This window comes from Monodon monoceros, unplaced genomic scaffold, assembly GCF_005190385.1.
Source record: "Monodon monoceros isolate NGI ecotype Baffin Bay Population unplaced genomic scaffold, NGI_Narwhal_1 Super_Scaffold_8, whole genome shotgun sequence".
Lineage (NCBI taxonomy): Eukaryota > Metazoa > Chordata > Mammalia > Artiodactyla > Monodontidae > Monodon > Monodon monoceros.
Window position 1 is genome coordinate 71,147,198 of NW_021703785.1, and position 16,900 is coordinate 71,164,097.

The following is a 16,900-nucleotide window of genomic DNA, read 5'->3' on the forward strand; positions in this document are numbered from 1 at the left end:
TGAAAACCAAGCAACTAGCAGACATGTGGAGACAGTGGGAGATGACACAATCAGAGAACAAATGGACAGAAAATATTTTTAAATGCAGATGAAATCCTGGGATGCTGAGGCTTTAATTTTAATGAGCTGATATTTCAGTGGAAGCACAATTTATTTTGAGATTGAAAGGAAAAGCATGCATTTGCTACTTAAAATACTCAACAGTTTTAATGGAATTGTATTAGAGCTTTCAGATGGAGCCACCCAAGATAGGTCACCCTAGTAAAAACAAGCAAGTAAGCTGTAAAGGAAGCCTATCTCTCTACACTTTTTGGTGGTGGTGGTAGCGAGAGTCTCCTCAGACTAGACTGAGTAGCAGTGAATTGGGGGGGTGTAAGATAATTCCCCTAAATTGTGACTTTTGTTCTACCACTATTATCATTATTTTGTTAGAATAAATAAGGCCATAACCTTGAAGGATCTAACTTACCTTCCAATTTGGGTACTATTTTAAGTACATTATAAGAAGCCATGATTTGGATAATAATACACTGTGTGGTAATATGGTCAGTTAAGCACTGCTTTTTAAATTGCTGATTAGATATGAAATGTATGATACACAACATGATAAAAAATTACTGAAGAAGATGCAGAAGCAGAAGAGGAGAAGGAGAAGAAAAAGCAGAAATACAAGAAATATTTGCCAAGGGGCTGGGTACTGTAATAAAGGAAAGCTTAATCCTTTCAAAGTAAAAGAATTCCCATTTAATGAACTCATTTAAAAATACTGGGAATAAAGGATTAAAAGAATTTAAAGCCAAGCAAAATATAACCCGCTTCCCCAAATTCCCCCTTTATATTACTTTTTTTGAAAACCATAAAACTGAAAAACATTTTTAATTGTTATGATGTAAAAATGGAAAGTTTACTGTAAACAAGTTTAAATTGACAATAGTTGAATATAATGTCACAAATTACCTTGATAGCGCAGATTCATTTAGATTCTAGGTCAAATCATTTTTCCATTATATACTATCTACATACTACATTTCTCATATTCTTCCAGAAAAAGCACATAAAGGTCCCTGAAGGACCTTTAACAGCCAAGTCTATAAGAGGTAAACTTATAAAGAGGTAATCTGTAAAACTTATTTCTGAACAGTGGGATTGTTTTCATCTTGATTCTTCTTTGAAATTTTAAAGTAACTGATGAAAACCAATAAATGGAATTTTTAAAATGACTTGACAGACTTGGTACACTGACTCTCTTTAGAAAATCTAATGTAACCAAACATTAAGTCTGTGAATTAATGTTTAGAAAAATTAGTATTAATTTTTCTAATTAGTTAGAAATTCTAATTAATTTTTCTAATTAATGGGTTTAGAAAAACAAGTATTTGATATCTTTACTATATGCACCAGCGAGATCTCTGCATTAGTATTACTATTAAAGAATTCTAAAAGTGCTGAGTAACCACAGAAATTGACTCAAAAAAGCCTCAGTTGGGCTTACCAGGAGGAAGAAATGCATTAGTACTGTTTAGTACTTTTCTCTAATGCTTACCAAGTGGAATGCTTTACTATCTGGTTTAACTTTATGTTTTTCCATATACTTGATAAGGCTGCAGTTGGTATACCTGAAAGAGAAATACTATGAAATAGCTATATTAGATATGAGGTTAATTTTACATTGGCTGAAGTTTTTCCGAACAGAATTATTTTAATGATAACCGACACAGAACATACATTGAAAATGGTATTCAATCAATTTTATATTTCATTCAGTATTCACACTAGTCACTTCTGAATGGATACTATGGATTAAATGCAAGATAATTTCATGAATAATATACACACTGTTTGGCTTTGTTCACATGAATGCTATCTCAACAATTATCTTAAATAACATATGGGTCAAGAGTTTAACTCAGCCTTACTAGTAAGTTTAAAATAAATACAAATTTAAAAAAATCTGTCACAGGTCTATAAAATCCCTCTCCCAATCCCCTTGATCTTACATTGAGAATAAATGAAATATTCCTTCTTCTCCATTAAAACGTACTTAAATTTACAACCAACCTGGGTGGGTAGGCAGGTGGCTATCAGCAAGGTTTGTTTATTTCAGTCTCTTACTGCTTCAGCTATGATACTTTCCATGGATGCACAGCTTCCAGAAAGTAATAAATATGGAAAGAAATGAACTGACTTTTTTTCTCATATCCAAATCAGCTGCTAATATAAGATATTCATCTTCTTTCTATCACCATTCAAACATCTTAAGAAATGAAGACTATCATAATGCAAAAGTATTTATTAGACTAAATAAGTAAAATTATTTAATAGAATGATCTTGTGTTGAGTATTCTACCATGTTGAGTATTCAACCTTATACTAAGAATTCTAGAAAAGCAAAAATCAATAAAAGGTCTATTTTCTTTCCAACTTACGTATTTCTTCTGAAATCTTTCATTAATGTTGAATGTTCAGGCATCTTTTTTATATCTTCCCAATCTTTATCTGTGAAATACATTGATATAATTTTATATTGTCTAGGTTCCTATTCTCAAGAATTTTAATAAAGGTTACTTCACTTTTCATTACCTGTCCTATACTTTTAACTTCCATGAAAGCACAGACTTCAAATAAATGGTCAGCTATAGTAAACATCTTAAACATGTAAATGCAATTCCCCATACCTTGTACTGAGTTCAATCTATCTCTTTTTAACTTTATTTTTTGAATGCCTACTTTCTACATGTTTTACTATAAGTTACCTCAATTTCTGTAACAACAGAGGAACAAGTTATTAACAAATATTTCTGTTATTTAATAGTTCTATTTCTATTCGTAAAACCACTCTTGTCCCACCAAATTTCTTGGTTAAATCAGCACCCAATCTCCTCAACAATAAGTGTACTATCTTCCCCCCTCAGTAGCTTTAAGCTGTGCCTCTTTTCCCATGGCCCTCCTCACTTTCCCCTCATTAAATACACTGGTTTCTGTGGTCATCAAGGTAAGCAGGAGCAGCTCTTTGAAATGGAACAGAATAGGATGCAACTAGCATATTAACAAGTCAGCTGGTGCCCTGGCTAGTTTCCAGCTACTGGATACATTAGGTGGGAAATGCCTAGATCAGTCTTGCTGGCATTAGAGCTACTCAGACACCACACGCTTTTTTAGAAGCTTGCTGTCACCCTCAGGGCACTTCACTGCGAGCCTACAGGTGCCCGCACTCTACCAGGTAGCTTCACAGCACTTCAGCTTTTAAATGACCTTCAGAGGTTTGCTTTTCTTTCAACTGACTTATAAAAATATTTGCTACCTAACCTCCAGATATCACATATTGTAAACTAAACACATGCTTTAAATTCCTAAATGGCATTTTCTCCTTAACTACTTCCTTGTTCAATTTCTCTGTTTTTGTCAATTTCTCAAGCTAGAAATCCTGAGATAATCTTTTATTCTTTCCTCAATTACATGCTTCCTGTCAAAAATTATATCTTTATTCTTTCTTCTCCATCCAAATCACTTTATACCTGGAGTACCGCTACAGGTAAGCAGCTGGTTTCCTGACTTGAGTTACCTTTCTTAAATTGATTTTTACATACCCCTGCCATACTAATCTAAGATTGAACATAAGCCGTGTCACTAGTTCTCAAGAACTTATCACAGAGTCTCATTCTTTAGCACAAGTCTAAATTTTGCTGCCTGCCTTTTAGGTTCCTTATAAGCTAAGCCTACCCTAACTGTGGAACCACATACTAAGAACCATTTTAGAACCATCACCAATGGAGGCTGCCCCCCAACTCCACCCCTGTAAGCCATGCTCTTTCCCCTGGGGCCTCTGAAATGATGGGTACATTCAGAGGTGGGAAGAAAAGGCCATTCTCCCCATTACTCGAACTACTCCCATTCTCTCAACATTCTCCTTAGAGCAGTTCAATGTCAACTCCAAGAGGGCAAGAGTCATGTCTGTTATATGAACAATATTTCATATTTAACACAGTGCCTGAAACATGGCAGGTGCTCAATAAATAAATATTTAGTGAATAAATGAAATTCCCATCACAACAAAGCAATCTTTGTAGAAATGTCAATTTTGGAGAAAGATAGTTATTCTGCATTTACTGATAATTAACACTTACAAGGGATGTGGAATTATAACTCCCAGATATTTCTGTATTAGTTTTGAGTTACAGACCTAAGAAAAATTCATAATAAGAAATAACTTCTAATAAGTACTTGACTAGCCAGAACTATGTAGGGATTTTAAACAAATTTTCTTTATTCTGGACCTCTGGGCAGAGTTTCTGGTGGGTGATGAACGGCTGTCTTGTGGCACAAGGGACAGGGATGCAGCTAGAGATCTAAAACCTGTGACGGGACACCCAACAACTCCCTCCCTGCTGCAATCAGTGCAGGCATGGTCACTGTGCAATGTGAGCCCTTCACTCACATCCTGACTGTTCTAACTTCAAAGAATGTTCTTACTGACAAGAGTTATATAGCAAAAAACGCTATTATTCAATACAATGTACTGCACAGTGCCCTAAACAGAAATACTGTTCAAAATTTGAAATCAAATACCAAGTAATGAAATTATTATATATACTGCCAGACAAAAATATATACTACTGAATTTTATTTCATCTCCAATGGTGAGAACTAAAGGCACCTTTTAAATACAGATATTGCAATCATTTTAAATATGAAACAAAACAAAACCCCAAACCAAAATGAAACAAAAATACACCCTGCAAATTCAAGAAACCCCTAAATATTTTATGCTAATATGTGAACTCTACAAATTTTGCTATTTCTATGGGTCTTTGATTAATGCAAGTCATCAACACAGAGAATTGAGTAAGAGTAGCTTTCATCAGCTAAAAATATACACCTTTCCAATAAAGATTATCGAAGTTCAAACAACAGTGATTTAAAAACAAAAACAAAAACATAATGTGTACCTGCAGGAAATCCCATTACATTGAATATTCTGTCCAGCTGGTCATGGTGATAAGGATTACTAGTTTTGATGTCCTCTTGTCGACAGTGAAATATTGGTTCTGACGTTAGTAGTTCTGCAAATATACACCCTATAGCCCAAATATCTTTAAAACAAAAAGAAAGAAAAAAAGGAAAAGAAAAGAAAAAAAAGGAAAGGAAAAAAGAAAGGAGGAAAATAAAGTGGTTCTTTCCAAAAGAAAATGCATTTTTATGTTGGCAGGGAGTGTTTTTTAGTTCTTTTTCTCCCCTAATAAGCCATATTAATTCCTAGCAATTATAAATATCAAGGAATATTGTCTGTACATACATATTCCCACCCCACCCACCCCAGTGTTTCATTCCCTGTTAAACCTCCATCCCACCCAGTGGTCTCAGTCCAAGTTTAATCGAATTTATTACCTAACAATTTTGGTGAGTTTTAAGTGCTTCAAACATTACCTTATCTGTGAAATACATACAAAGCTGCAGATGGAACATGGGAACCATAAACAAATAAAGCGAAACAAAAAAATAAACAAACAGAAAACCCAAACAGCCTGTGAAATTGTGCATACTTGTGCAAAATTGTGCAAATTTTGTGCACAATTGCACAATTGTGCAAAAAACAATCAGCACCATTTTTTGAGGTAAAAAATATTTTTTATTCCTATCTAGTTTATGTACTTATTAATTTGTGAAGCTTAACAATTATCCTGCCATGTTAGCACTAGTTAGCAAGGTACTGTTCCAACAAGAAAAAGACAATGCCTAGCCTCAAATATTCTAATGAAACAGTATTTATACTGGAAGAGCTTTTTGTTCAAGTGTTTCTCCATGCTATAGCAGAGTCAGACTTTGCAAGTTTAAGTGTTTTATAAAGACAAGAAAATATGGGGCAAAATACTACCTTTAAATAGGCACAGAGGTGACAAATTCATAAGAATTATTTAAAAGCCAGGCAAATGGATTCCTCTTTATACAACAAATTTCCTTCACTCACTTTAAGATACAGGCTAACTTTCATTCACATTAAATTCTTACTAAGAGAACTATTGGCAGTGGAAAGATATACATGCCAACCTGGAATCTGAAGCTGAAAGCCTCCATTTCTACTCAACAAATCCCTAAATCGACCACGGTAACTTCCCTACACTCAGCACAATGCTGTGCACACAGCAGCCACTCAGTAAGTGGTTTCTCACCGACCTAACCAATACCTGTGGTAAACACAGCTATAGAAGGACAAAGTAACATCACTATTTTATTAAGGCCGATTATTCAGGTATGTTAATAATGGTCACTTAAATAGAAAGTGGGGAAAATGTTAATTTATAAATAACTGAAAATTCCTAAAATCTACAACTGGAATATAGATAGTTAATTTAATGTAAAATTATCACACTTACATTTCAAAGTAACAAGGTAAACATCTATTTACTTTAAGATGACCAACGAGACCACAGCAGGTGATTTTAAAAATGACACTGTCTGCCCATCAGTTTTCTCCCCCATCAGAGAACCAAGTCTGGCCAACACTACCATATGGAAAAGTCTCATCAAGAAATAAAAGCCAAGCTATTTTCGTTTTACTACCAGAGAGTAAGCGGGAAAATTAATTATTTTGTGATTATTCTTTATACATGGTTATCCCATAGGAAGCTAACCTTTGATCATCTCAATCCAAGGGAAGATAGGCAAGCTGAGTGGGGTCACCAAGAGGGCCGGGGGGTCAGTCTGCATCTGTAAAACGCTACTCATAGCACCCAAGAGACACTGTAACAACTCAGCCTCGTTATGAAAACTCGAACAAAAAAATAAAACATGTAAAGGAAGATGAGAGGTAAGTAAATAGTTTAGCTATCCTATGTTGCTTTAAAAAAAAAAGTCAGGAAAGTAGGATTTCCATAATTACTTTACTGAACCTTGCTTAACTTTACCCTAAATAACCTCTCTTCCTATCTTTTCTATTATCTTTCACCTTCTATCAATTTCACCATCCTTCCCTTCTTCAAATCCAGACATTAATCACGAATTTGACTTAGCTGATCAGGCTATTACTTCGGATAAATTTCTAAATCTTTGTAAACAAGTCTCTCCTATCTTGCCTATTTTTTCAGATTGTGCCAAGGGAAAAGTCCCTTCCTGCTCACCTACCTGTCAAACTCCTTCTAGAAAGACTTTCCAAATTAAAAACATACAAATCCCATCTATTTCTCAAAGTATGTGATGTTCATGTGTAGCTACTGAGCTAACCAGGCAAAGTGGACCGCAACTGGGGGCTACACAGAACCAAATGGGGGGCGGAAAGATGTGTTAAATTTGTTTTCATCAACAAGTGTACTAACAGTTAGCCTCTATCTCAACGAAAGAGTAAACTCACATCCTCCCGGTTTCATTGAAGTTCAGACTTTAGTAAAACTTTTAAGACTGCCCTAGTTGACTATTAATTAAAGATTGATACCCCTCTTTCAGCCTTCTCCACAAGGTCAATCAAACAAAACCCCCAACAGTCAAAACTGAATTAAACTTTGTCCCCAGGAGCACAGTGTTGACCAAGCTATCATTTTCTCTCTTGGGTTTAATGACTCAGCCTGCAGTTCCATACAATAGAGTGAATGAGCACAGCACTAAGATCTATTCGCCACGAGGGTGGGAACATGCTGGCTGATGTGCTCAGATTTCCCCTATGCTCTCTTGCTTCTTCTTAGCACCTTCAGTCTAACATAACCCACCAAACTCCACTGGCAGATTTAACCCTTCTAAATGAGACCACTAAAATGAACGTATATCCAGCAAATAATAGGTAAATTCAACCACAAAGGTTCTTCTATCTGCTGAGCCTACTACAACTACCAGACAGGGAAGTCAAAACGCTAGGCAAGTGCCTTCAGGGTGGTGGTGGGGATGTGCTGAGTGCTTTACTGCACGCTCAGGCTACCCACCTGTGGAGCTGGACGAACGAACCGTGTGAGAGAGACTGGAAGCAAGGAAGAAGTTTCATTTTCTACTCCTGGATTCTGTTTTTTAAAATTTATATTTAAAATGGCTTATATATGATATCTGTCTCTCTCTCAAACAAAAAAGCAATTTGTAAGATATCTACATTATCACTTTTTTGAGCAAACATTTTGATAGAAGAAAGCATTTTCCAGTATTGCTCTGGGCCAGGCCAGGCATATGCGGAGGGACTGGGACTGACCTTGGTCTCAAGTCATCTGCCCTCAAGTCAGTTCCCTCTGTGCTCCCGCTACCTCAGAAGGCAGTGGTTTCTATCCAACGTCACAGAACTTTCAGAGTTGAAGGGGATCTAAGAGATGATTTAGGCTAAATTCTCATCTTCAAAAAATGAGGCCATAAAGGACTAAACACCCTGCCTAAACACCGTCCCCCTCCCCGAGTGGCAGAGCTAAGGCTACAAGTCAGAGCGTTAGTCTTGGTTACTTCTGTTGTTCAAAGATGACAACATAGTTTATGCACACAGTCATACTGTTGTCTCAACTGGATGGAGAACCCTTAAGGGTAAACGACATAATCTGCGTTCATTTTGGTTTCTCTTAAGTTTTAAAAAGTCTAACGGTTATCCAATAAATTTTGATGCTGATGAGAAGGAGGAAGCCCTTCTCTTTGCTAAATTATAAAGCCATTTGAACAAAGGAATCTGTCTAACAGCTGGTAGTCTAGCTTTGTGACAAACAGCCCTGACCTAAAACTGCTAGACTGCAGACTGTCCTGGTGAATAACAGCTTATACAATTCTCAATGCTCACAATAAAATATAGATTTCTTAAGAAAAAAGTAATAAATGATGAGCCAGAGTCACAAACCTATGTTATAGTTTATTTTTTACTCAATTTAAACCAATTCAGTGTTGAGTTTTCTGTTAACAGCAGCTGAAATTAGGTAATTATTTCCTTATTTGTATAGCCTCTTAATATGTCTTACCAAAAGTAACACTGCTTTTAAATATTCATTTTCTAGGTGGAAAAAATACCTATGTATCATATTAGTTTTCATGCTTAACCATTTAGAATACCTTTGTAAAAAAGATAACCAAATGTGTGCTTAGGTAGTAATATACATTCAAAAACAGGGCTAGCTTCAATAACTTTTATTTTTCCTCCTAATTGGCTTTTAAAAAAATAAATATTTTATTTTGGAATAATTTTAGATTTTTAGAAAAGTTGCAACGGTATAGTACAGAAAAGTCTTATACCTGACTAACTTAATCTACCTTTATTTTTCTATACAATAAAATGTGATCTCAAAGCAGGTATAAAGATTAGTGAACATAAAAGATTTTGTGAAAAAAGACATGCTGGATTCAAGATTAATATGGGGGAATGATTACAGGTATTTTTCCTTTCCTCTTCTTGAGTATATATTGAAATGACAGCAAAGAAATAAAGGTCCAAATCCACAGTAATAGAGAGAACCAGAGAAGACAATCAGGGACAAGACCCATTCACTCACTCAGCAGAGTACTCAGTTCTCACCATGCAGGCAATGGCCTCCAGTGGTGAACAGCTGGTCAAGGCTTACCCATGTAGGGGATTTCAGACAGGAAGACGGAAGTGTGATGGGTAAGGCTGATGGTGTGACCAAGGAAGTTCTCTCTGAAGAGGGAGTATTTTGACTAAGATATGGATGAAAAGAGACTGGACATATGCAGACTTGATCTAGCAGAGATACAAATAAAAACATTTCTGCAAACAGTTCAGAAGGCCCCAGCCCGCAGTATTACTGCTGAGTGGGAAGCAGACTTGCCCCGCACTGCTCTGGGGAGATTCTGTGCTTGGAGAATCAGCTACAAAGTCTGTATTTTGAACACTTGATCCCTGCCCACCCACTACTGCCCTGGGGCTACCAGGTACACAAAGCTTGGGCCATAAGTTGGAGATTCTTCCCTTAAAGAATCTGAACGTCCTCAGTGCAAAGACTTGTGCATACTGGCATTTAGGATTCCCCAGTTAATGGTAGTTCTCTGCTGGATCACCCTGAAGTAAAGCCTGCCAATCTATGAGCCCTCTGATCCATGTACACTAAGTTCCCAAGCAGCTTTTTGTAACCTGATTCTCAAATGCAAAGAGACATCAAGGGTCAACAAACAGTTCAAGAACACCAGCCACATGAAAGGGAGAGAACAAGACATATCAGTAAAAAAAAGCAACTACAAAGAAAACACAGATAATTATTCCAGAAATATAGCAAATTACAAACAATTCAAAAGCATCTTTATCACTGTCCTCACAGTGTATTTAAGAAGCTTTTTTTTTCCATAAAGCAATACAATATGTTAAAAAAAAATAATCAGAGAATAAGAAGGGGTTCTTAGAAATAAAAAAGACAAAGGCAGAAAAGCATGAGAAGAAAAGTGGTATAAAGGATCAATCCAAGAAATCCAACATCTGCCTATACTCAGTTTAGGAAAGAGAAATAAAAACACAGAGGAGCCAATCAAGACTAGCTCAAGAGGATTTCCCACAGACATGGAACATAAACTTCGAACTGAATGTGCCTACCAAGTGGCCAGCACACCACTGTGAAATACAAGGGTGAGAAGTCCTATTTGTTTTCAGAAAGGACAAAACCCCAGGTAATTCACCACTGAATGAGAACAAGATCAATGTGAGACTTTCCATTAGTAACACTGATGCTAGAAGACAATGGATGAGCATCACCCAATTCTGAGGGAAAATCATTTTGTACCTATAATTTTAATCCCTACCAAACTGGAAAGTATCATGAAGGCATTTTTTTCAGAAATACAAGAACTAGAAAATTTACCTCTAAGATAGGTTACTTAAGAATATGCTGTAGCAAAGTAAGGGATGAAATAATGAAATCCAGAAAGAAACAGATCCCACCCAGGGGAATAAAAAACGGAAAAACTGGGATGAAAACCAATCCAGAATAGAGCAAAATACAGAAGACTTGTGGGTGGAGTTATCCAAAAAAAATAAAAATGGGTTTAACACCATCCTGGAGAACACAGAACAAGTTAAGTAAGCAATAAAGGCACACAAAAAAGGAAAAAAGAAAGGCAAAACACATAAGAAAAAACTACATGATGATAACATTCTACCAAATAAAATGAAGCAGAATAAAGATGTCATTAATGGAAAAGTTGTGATAAAAGGATTGTGGTAGCTGAACATCAAATCCATTACAATATGTAGCCTAAGTATAAACAACAGTGGGCATTACGGTTTGCAAACAGAAAATAAATGCTGTAAACATCAACAAAGTGGTAATAATAATAATGATGACAATGGTACTATAAAGTGAGAGGTTGGTGGGGGAAGAAGTAGAAGAGCACTAATTTCCTAATTCTTCAAAATAGGGAGATAATCAATACTATCAAAAATTGAAAAGTGAACTAAGATGTTCTAAACGCCTACTTATTTTCATAATCTTTTTTCCTTAATTTTAAGGGGATGTTTTAGAAGCTAGTATTTCTTTTGGTGAAAGAAACATTTGTCTGAAGTTCAACGATTAAGAAATTTTACTGTATTTATTTCTCTTTTCAAGTAAAATTAAAGTACTTTTTACTTAGAATTCATAGTACAGTCCCATATATTTAAAAACTTTTTTAGCATCTATTTATCTATCAGAAAGGGATGTCTGGAATGGTACACCCCTAATGCTAATGATGGCATTTCTAGAGAGTAGAATTTTATGTTAGCTTTTGCTCTTACTTTTATAATTTTCTATATTACTTGATTTAAAAATATACAGAAATATGTATACTTTACAACAACAAAGCCACTTTTAAAAAGTCATGGAATTTTAATTAGTTCTACTCACCAATAGCTTTGGTATAATGTCTTGCTCCAAGAAGTAATTCTGGGGCTCGGTACCAGAATGTTACGACTACTGGATCCAAATCTGCTAAAGGCTTCAAAGGTGAATTAAATAATCGGGCAAAGCCCATATCAGCTGTAAAGAAATAACGGCAATGCTAAGGACACAGATTTTTACAAATTTCATTGATTACTCTAATTTTACTATTATTATTAAGATATGAAAAATGTGAATTCCGGGGGGAGAAAACTAACAAAACCAACACAACATCTCACCCCTTTCAGAAGTCTAAATATAAAACAAGTTTGAGATCTTCATTCATTGCCAACTGTTGTCACTCGCTCCTCCACTGGGTTACAGGCACACTCTGCTGCCAGAGGTCAAGGGTGACCCTACCCTCCGGGCAGCTTCTTTCCATCTGCCTTACCACCATTGGGACGGGGCTGTGAAGCTGCATTCCCATTCTTTTCATCGGTCACGAGCACCAAGAAACTAGATCGGTTAGGGTGAGGCTTTCCATTATTTGCACCAATAAGCATGTTCACTGGTATGACCAGAAGCTGACTGTACAGTATCATAATGCCACTATTTCCCCCATTTATCTGGGTGGAGTTTTTTCTTTAAAGAATCATGCTTGTTCTTTAAGCTGGAAAAGATTTTAAAGATCATATAATTCAATCACCTCCTTTTTCAAATGAGGAAACTGAGGTTAGAAGAAATTAAGTGATTTGACAAATGTCATAAACTCGTATCTCGGAGCTGGAGCTGTAATGAGATACAGTTCACGGCATTTCACACGGTTTAATATACAGCGTGGTAATTCGGGCATGGACATTTTTCCTAATAAACTGCCACCTTCTCATAGGCAAAAACTGTCTCTTTTTCATCTCTCTCCCCCTTTTAGCATCAAGTACAGTGTCATTACACATTGCTTTTGCCAAACACACGCTGAATGAACAATCACTATTCATACCACCTATTCGAAAATTTCAAGATTCATCCACCATTTGTTTAATTTTGCTCTCCTAATATATATTTTTAACGAAGTAGGCCCCAGTCTAATCTACTTAATTACAGAGGTTAAAAAGAAACCCACAGAAATTTGGCAAAGAATTAAAACCATGAGTCAGATTACTAAATACTGGTTTACAGAAGAACTAATATTTCTTCTTAAATGTGAATACTTTAAGCCGTTAGTGGCCCCCAAACCTGCCAACATCATACATGTTACACAGAAGTATAATTCCAAACTAGATTACTTTTAACATATAAAATTCCCCTAAATCTTACAGTAAAGAACACATCTGTAAATACTGTTTGGCTGGGTCTTTTAGATTTTGCATGCTTGGAACTTACATTTGACTTTGATACCACCAAGGTGGATTGGATGAAATCCTTTAAAAGCACATGTAAGGACTTAACAGGCGTTTGATACTATGGTAAGCACTGACAGGGCCTGGTTCTCAAAGCAAGTCAATGACTAGGAGCATTTCGAGGTGCGTCAAATGTTCGCACTACTAAAACACTTGCAAAATTTATATCAAGAGTATTTCAAGAGTCTAATTAGAAGTAGAAAATGAGATTTGGGGAATTTATAGGGGAGGGTAGGGAAGAAGGGTTAAGAATACCTGGGTTTTTCTTTGTTGGTGAAGTGGTACAAATCAGCTGATTATTCTAATTCATATTAAATCTTACAATCAGAAATTCCTATTTACTTTGTTATATACTCCCATAAGCCTGCTTGCTGCTTTTAAATTAATATAATTTAGTTACTACATTTCTTCTATCCACACACAAAACAAACTGAATAAATGTGACAAACACAACTCTGAAATGACAATGAAAAAATAACCAGTTAGGAAAAATAAATCTAGTTCTATCCTTATAGGTTATCAGACCAGGAATGGGTAAAATTTTGCATTGATATATAAGAAAACAGAGCTATTAGAAAACATGCCGAGGTAGAGAACGCTTGTTAATTTTTTCCCTTCAGGCAAAGGCTCATTAGAACCTACTCAGCCTCAGTGGTATCCTTAGTTTGTAATTCCTAATCTAGATGAGGCTAACAGAGGCATATGTTCTGACCTAATGTGGCTCAGGTAAACAGAACCGATGGTATAATTACTAGTACACTGTATGCCCTTGTGACTAAAGGTGAGGCTGGCTTCTAACATGGATAGAAGCCACTCACCTCTATAGGCTATTTTTAATGAGAGCAAAATTTCTAAGAAACTTGCATGGCTTATTTTATAATTAGAACACTTCAGTCTCTAAAGATTGTCTGACACCTTTCAAGAGTGTGAAACATTTTTCACTTTTAATGTATACTCTTTAGAAATGGCTTCGATCACATGGAACTATATGAATAAATGCATATTATTACAGCAAAAATTAGAAGTGATAAAGCTGCCTGCAAAAGTTTTAAAAGAGTGCTACACTGTGACTTATCAAAGATATAACATACCAATTTTTACTCTTCCTCGCTCAGGACCTTCACCCATAACTAAAATATTAGCAGGTTTCTGTGGAAACAAAATAGTGTTTTTTTTCAGTAGACAGTAGTGGTTTCTTTTAAATAGACAATATGCCAATATAACATAAATCCACCTTTAAAAAAACCACATTTACTCAAAAATTAAAATCAAACACAGGAAGTCACCAAAGAAACTTTATGTGTATATATGCAAAGCAATATGCAACTTCATGAAGGCCAAATATGGCAGTGCTTTTCTCCAGGCAGAGCTAAGGCTTTTCTTGGCCCTGTTATCAGTCTGCTTTCACTACTGCGGAACAGCTGGCAGAAAGTTAAAATGCTGTGCTTCCTTCTAACTCTTTCAGTTACATAAAATGTCCTGCAACTTCAAGGGAAAATGTATCTTCAAATATAATTCAACACTAAGCAGCAAGTTAATTACAGGGAAGGGACCACCTGATACCCTTTTTTGGAAACCGCATAATATGTACCTATGTTTCAAATAAATTATAGAGAAGTCAATTTAATAAAGTCTTTTCTAAATGAGTTAGCAGAGTAACAGGAATTTTCCATGACCTGAACATCTTTGAGGTTTTCATTTTTAAATAAAAAAGGAAGCTAACATTTAAAGTGAGATTTTACAAAAGTAATATTTCAAACAGTTCTTAAGTCTCTAAAGATAACAAGATTAACTGCCATCTAAAATCTGTCACAGTGGCATCTACTATACTAACACATAAGGGTTATCCCTCTTCAAGGAGGAGAGAGGGAAAGGAGGAAGAGGCAGTCCCCAAACGTCTCTCAGGCTGCCACCCTGCCATCCGCCTGGTCTGACTGCAGTTCTACCAGTCTGCCAAATAAAAGTGAAACCAGATCACGACGCCTTTCAAATACCCATCAAAGCAATCTTGGAATCAAGTTAAAGATTTTAATGAAGGCTGTTTACAGTGGTAACCAATTCACAGGCTTCCCTGACCATATTTAATGACAGCCCCTATGCTATTACTGATAAAACATAACTTACAGTACATTATTCTACCAACTACCAAAGATCAAAATTATTTTTTTATCCTCAGTGAAAAAACACTGCTGAAACGGTAGCACATACATTTCAAAGGCTGAAAATTCCTACAGTTTTTAAGATGAGGAAACTAGGCACCAGAGCGAGTGCATGACTTGCCCCAAATACAATCACAGAGATGGGGGTGGGGGGCAGTAGCAGGATGAGCCCCGTCTCTGAGCAGTGCAGTGCCCCTTCCTAATAGACCCTTCTGAAGGTAATTTATGTAGCAAGCTTTAAATGGACGTGTATTACCATAACTATAATGTTTTGTTCAAGAAAATGTTTTCAGAATGTCCATCATCACACACACGCTCCACGCTCCCGCCCACTGAGATAGCTGGTGAAGCACCGAGAGGAAGTGCAGCACTAACAACATTCCCTGTGAGCCACGTGGAGCTGCCAACAAAGCTGCTCATCACGGACACTGCAGAGCTCAGCCTGCTTCAGAGGAAACCAGGTCTCAGAGACTCGTGCGAAATGCCGACAGCATGGCGGGGGGAGTGCCCTCCAAGAGAAGAGGCAGCCCGTCTGTCTGGCTGAGGGAAAGGCCTGCTCTCAGTCACAGTGTGGCTCAGGAGGGGACTTGATATTTGGGCTAGAACTCTCTTCTCATGGTTCATCAGGGCAGGACTCCCTAGACATCTCTTGAACCCCATTTTGATTCTCCTCCCGTCAATTCAGTCTTCTGTACTATTGCCAGGGTTACCTTCCTAACAGACAAAGCTGATCACATCATCACTCCCTTGTTTAAAATCTTCCACAGTAACAGAGGAAATGATTAGGAAAACAGTGGAACAGAAAATTATATATAGACTGTGATTACAACTGGGTTAAAAAAAAAAGTGTTGAGTAAGGACTAGAAGAACAAAAAAGGTTAGAGTGACAGAGGTAGGGACGACCTTTTCAAAGTTTCTTTGAATGCTGTTGCTGTGCTTTATTACTAAAGTATTTCACCTTTACGTGGCCCCTCACTGCCTGTGAATAAGGTAGAAGTCTTTATGATGGAATGCCAGGCACCTACAAGCTCTTACCCACTGAGCTCTCCTGCCCCACGTGTGTTTGCAGCGTTCTGTGACTAGACCTTACACAACTGTGTCAGTGCTAGCCCGTTATTTCTACCGTAAGAACTCTCCTCTGCATTACTGGGGAACCTGATTCTCCATGCCTACCCTCTAATGATGTAAGTAACACACGAATACACTCTGATTATAAACAATTCAAACTATGAGGCCACACAGAGTTAAGCGTTAAGGGCTCTTTTACCACCCATCACTCCTCCACCACATCCCGAATCCCACTCCCTCCTCCACAGTTACAAGCTGATTAACTGGCTTGCTGTGATGGATTTTTCTAGCACTTAAGTGCTCCTAAAAGATTACTTCCATATCTGGCAAAAGCACAAGCACACATGGGCATCACTTTCCTCCTATTTTAGATGGAGTGGAAAAGCTCGCTCTCTCTCTCTTTTGCTTTCTTACTCATTCAGCAGCCGGACCCAGATATGAGAAGCCCTGGGATGGGTGGTACTGGTCAGCCTGCTACTAGGCAAAGGGGGAAAAACTCCCTCTCTTGGTCTTCATTTTATTATAGACTCACTGG

The 16,900-nt window shown here is 36.8% G+C and overlaps 1 protein-coding gene across 5 annotated transcripts in view; it reads right to left on the bottom strand.

Moving 5' to 3' along the window:
* The window catches only part of CDK8 (cyclin dependent kinase 8), a 114,845-nt gene that overhangs the window by 21,929 nt on the left and 76,016 nt on the right, over positions 1–16,900 (bottom strand). For 4 of the 5 annotated variants that reach the window (XM_029210231.1, XM_029210230.1, XM_029210233.1 and 1 more), the window contains exons 5-9: positions 14,230–14,287; positions 11,769–11,900; positions 4,947–5,090; positions 2,427–2,496; positions 1,544–1,616 (exon numbers count right to left, since the gene is read on the bottom strand). In XM_029210231.1, coding sequence (XP_029066064.1) covers positions 1,544–1,616; positions 2,427–2,496; positions 4,947–5,090; positions 11,769–11,900; positions 14,230–14,287 — 477 coding nt within the window. The remainder of the gene's footprint in view (positions 1–1,543; positions 1,617–2,426; positions 2,497–4,946; positions 5,091–11,768; positions 11,901–14,229; positions 14,288–16,900) is intronic. The other variant, XM_029210234.1, reaches the window with a different exon arrangement.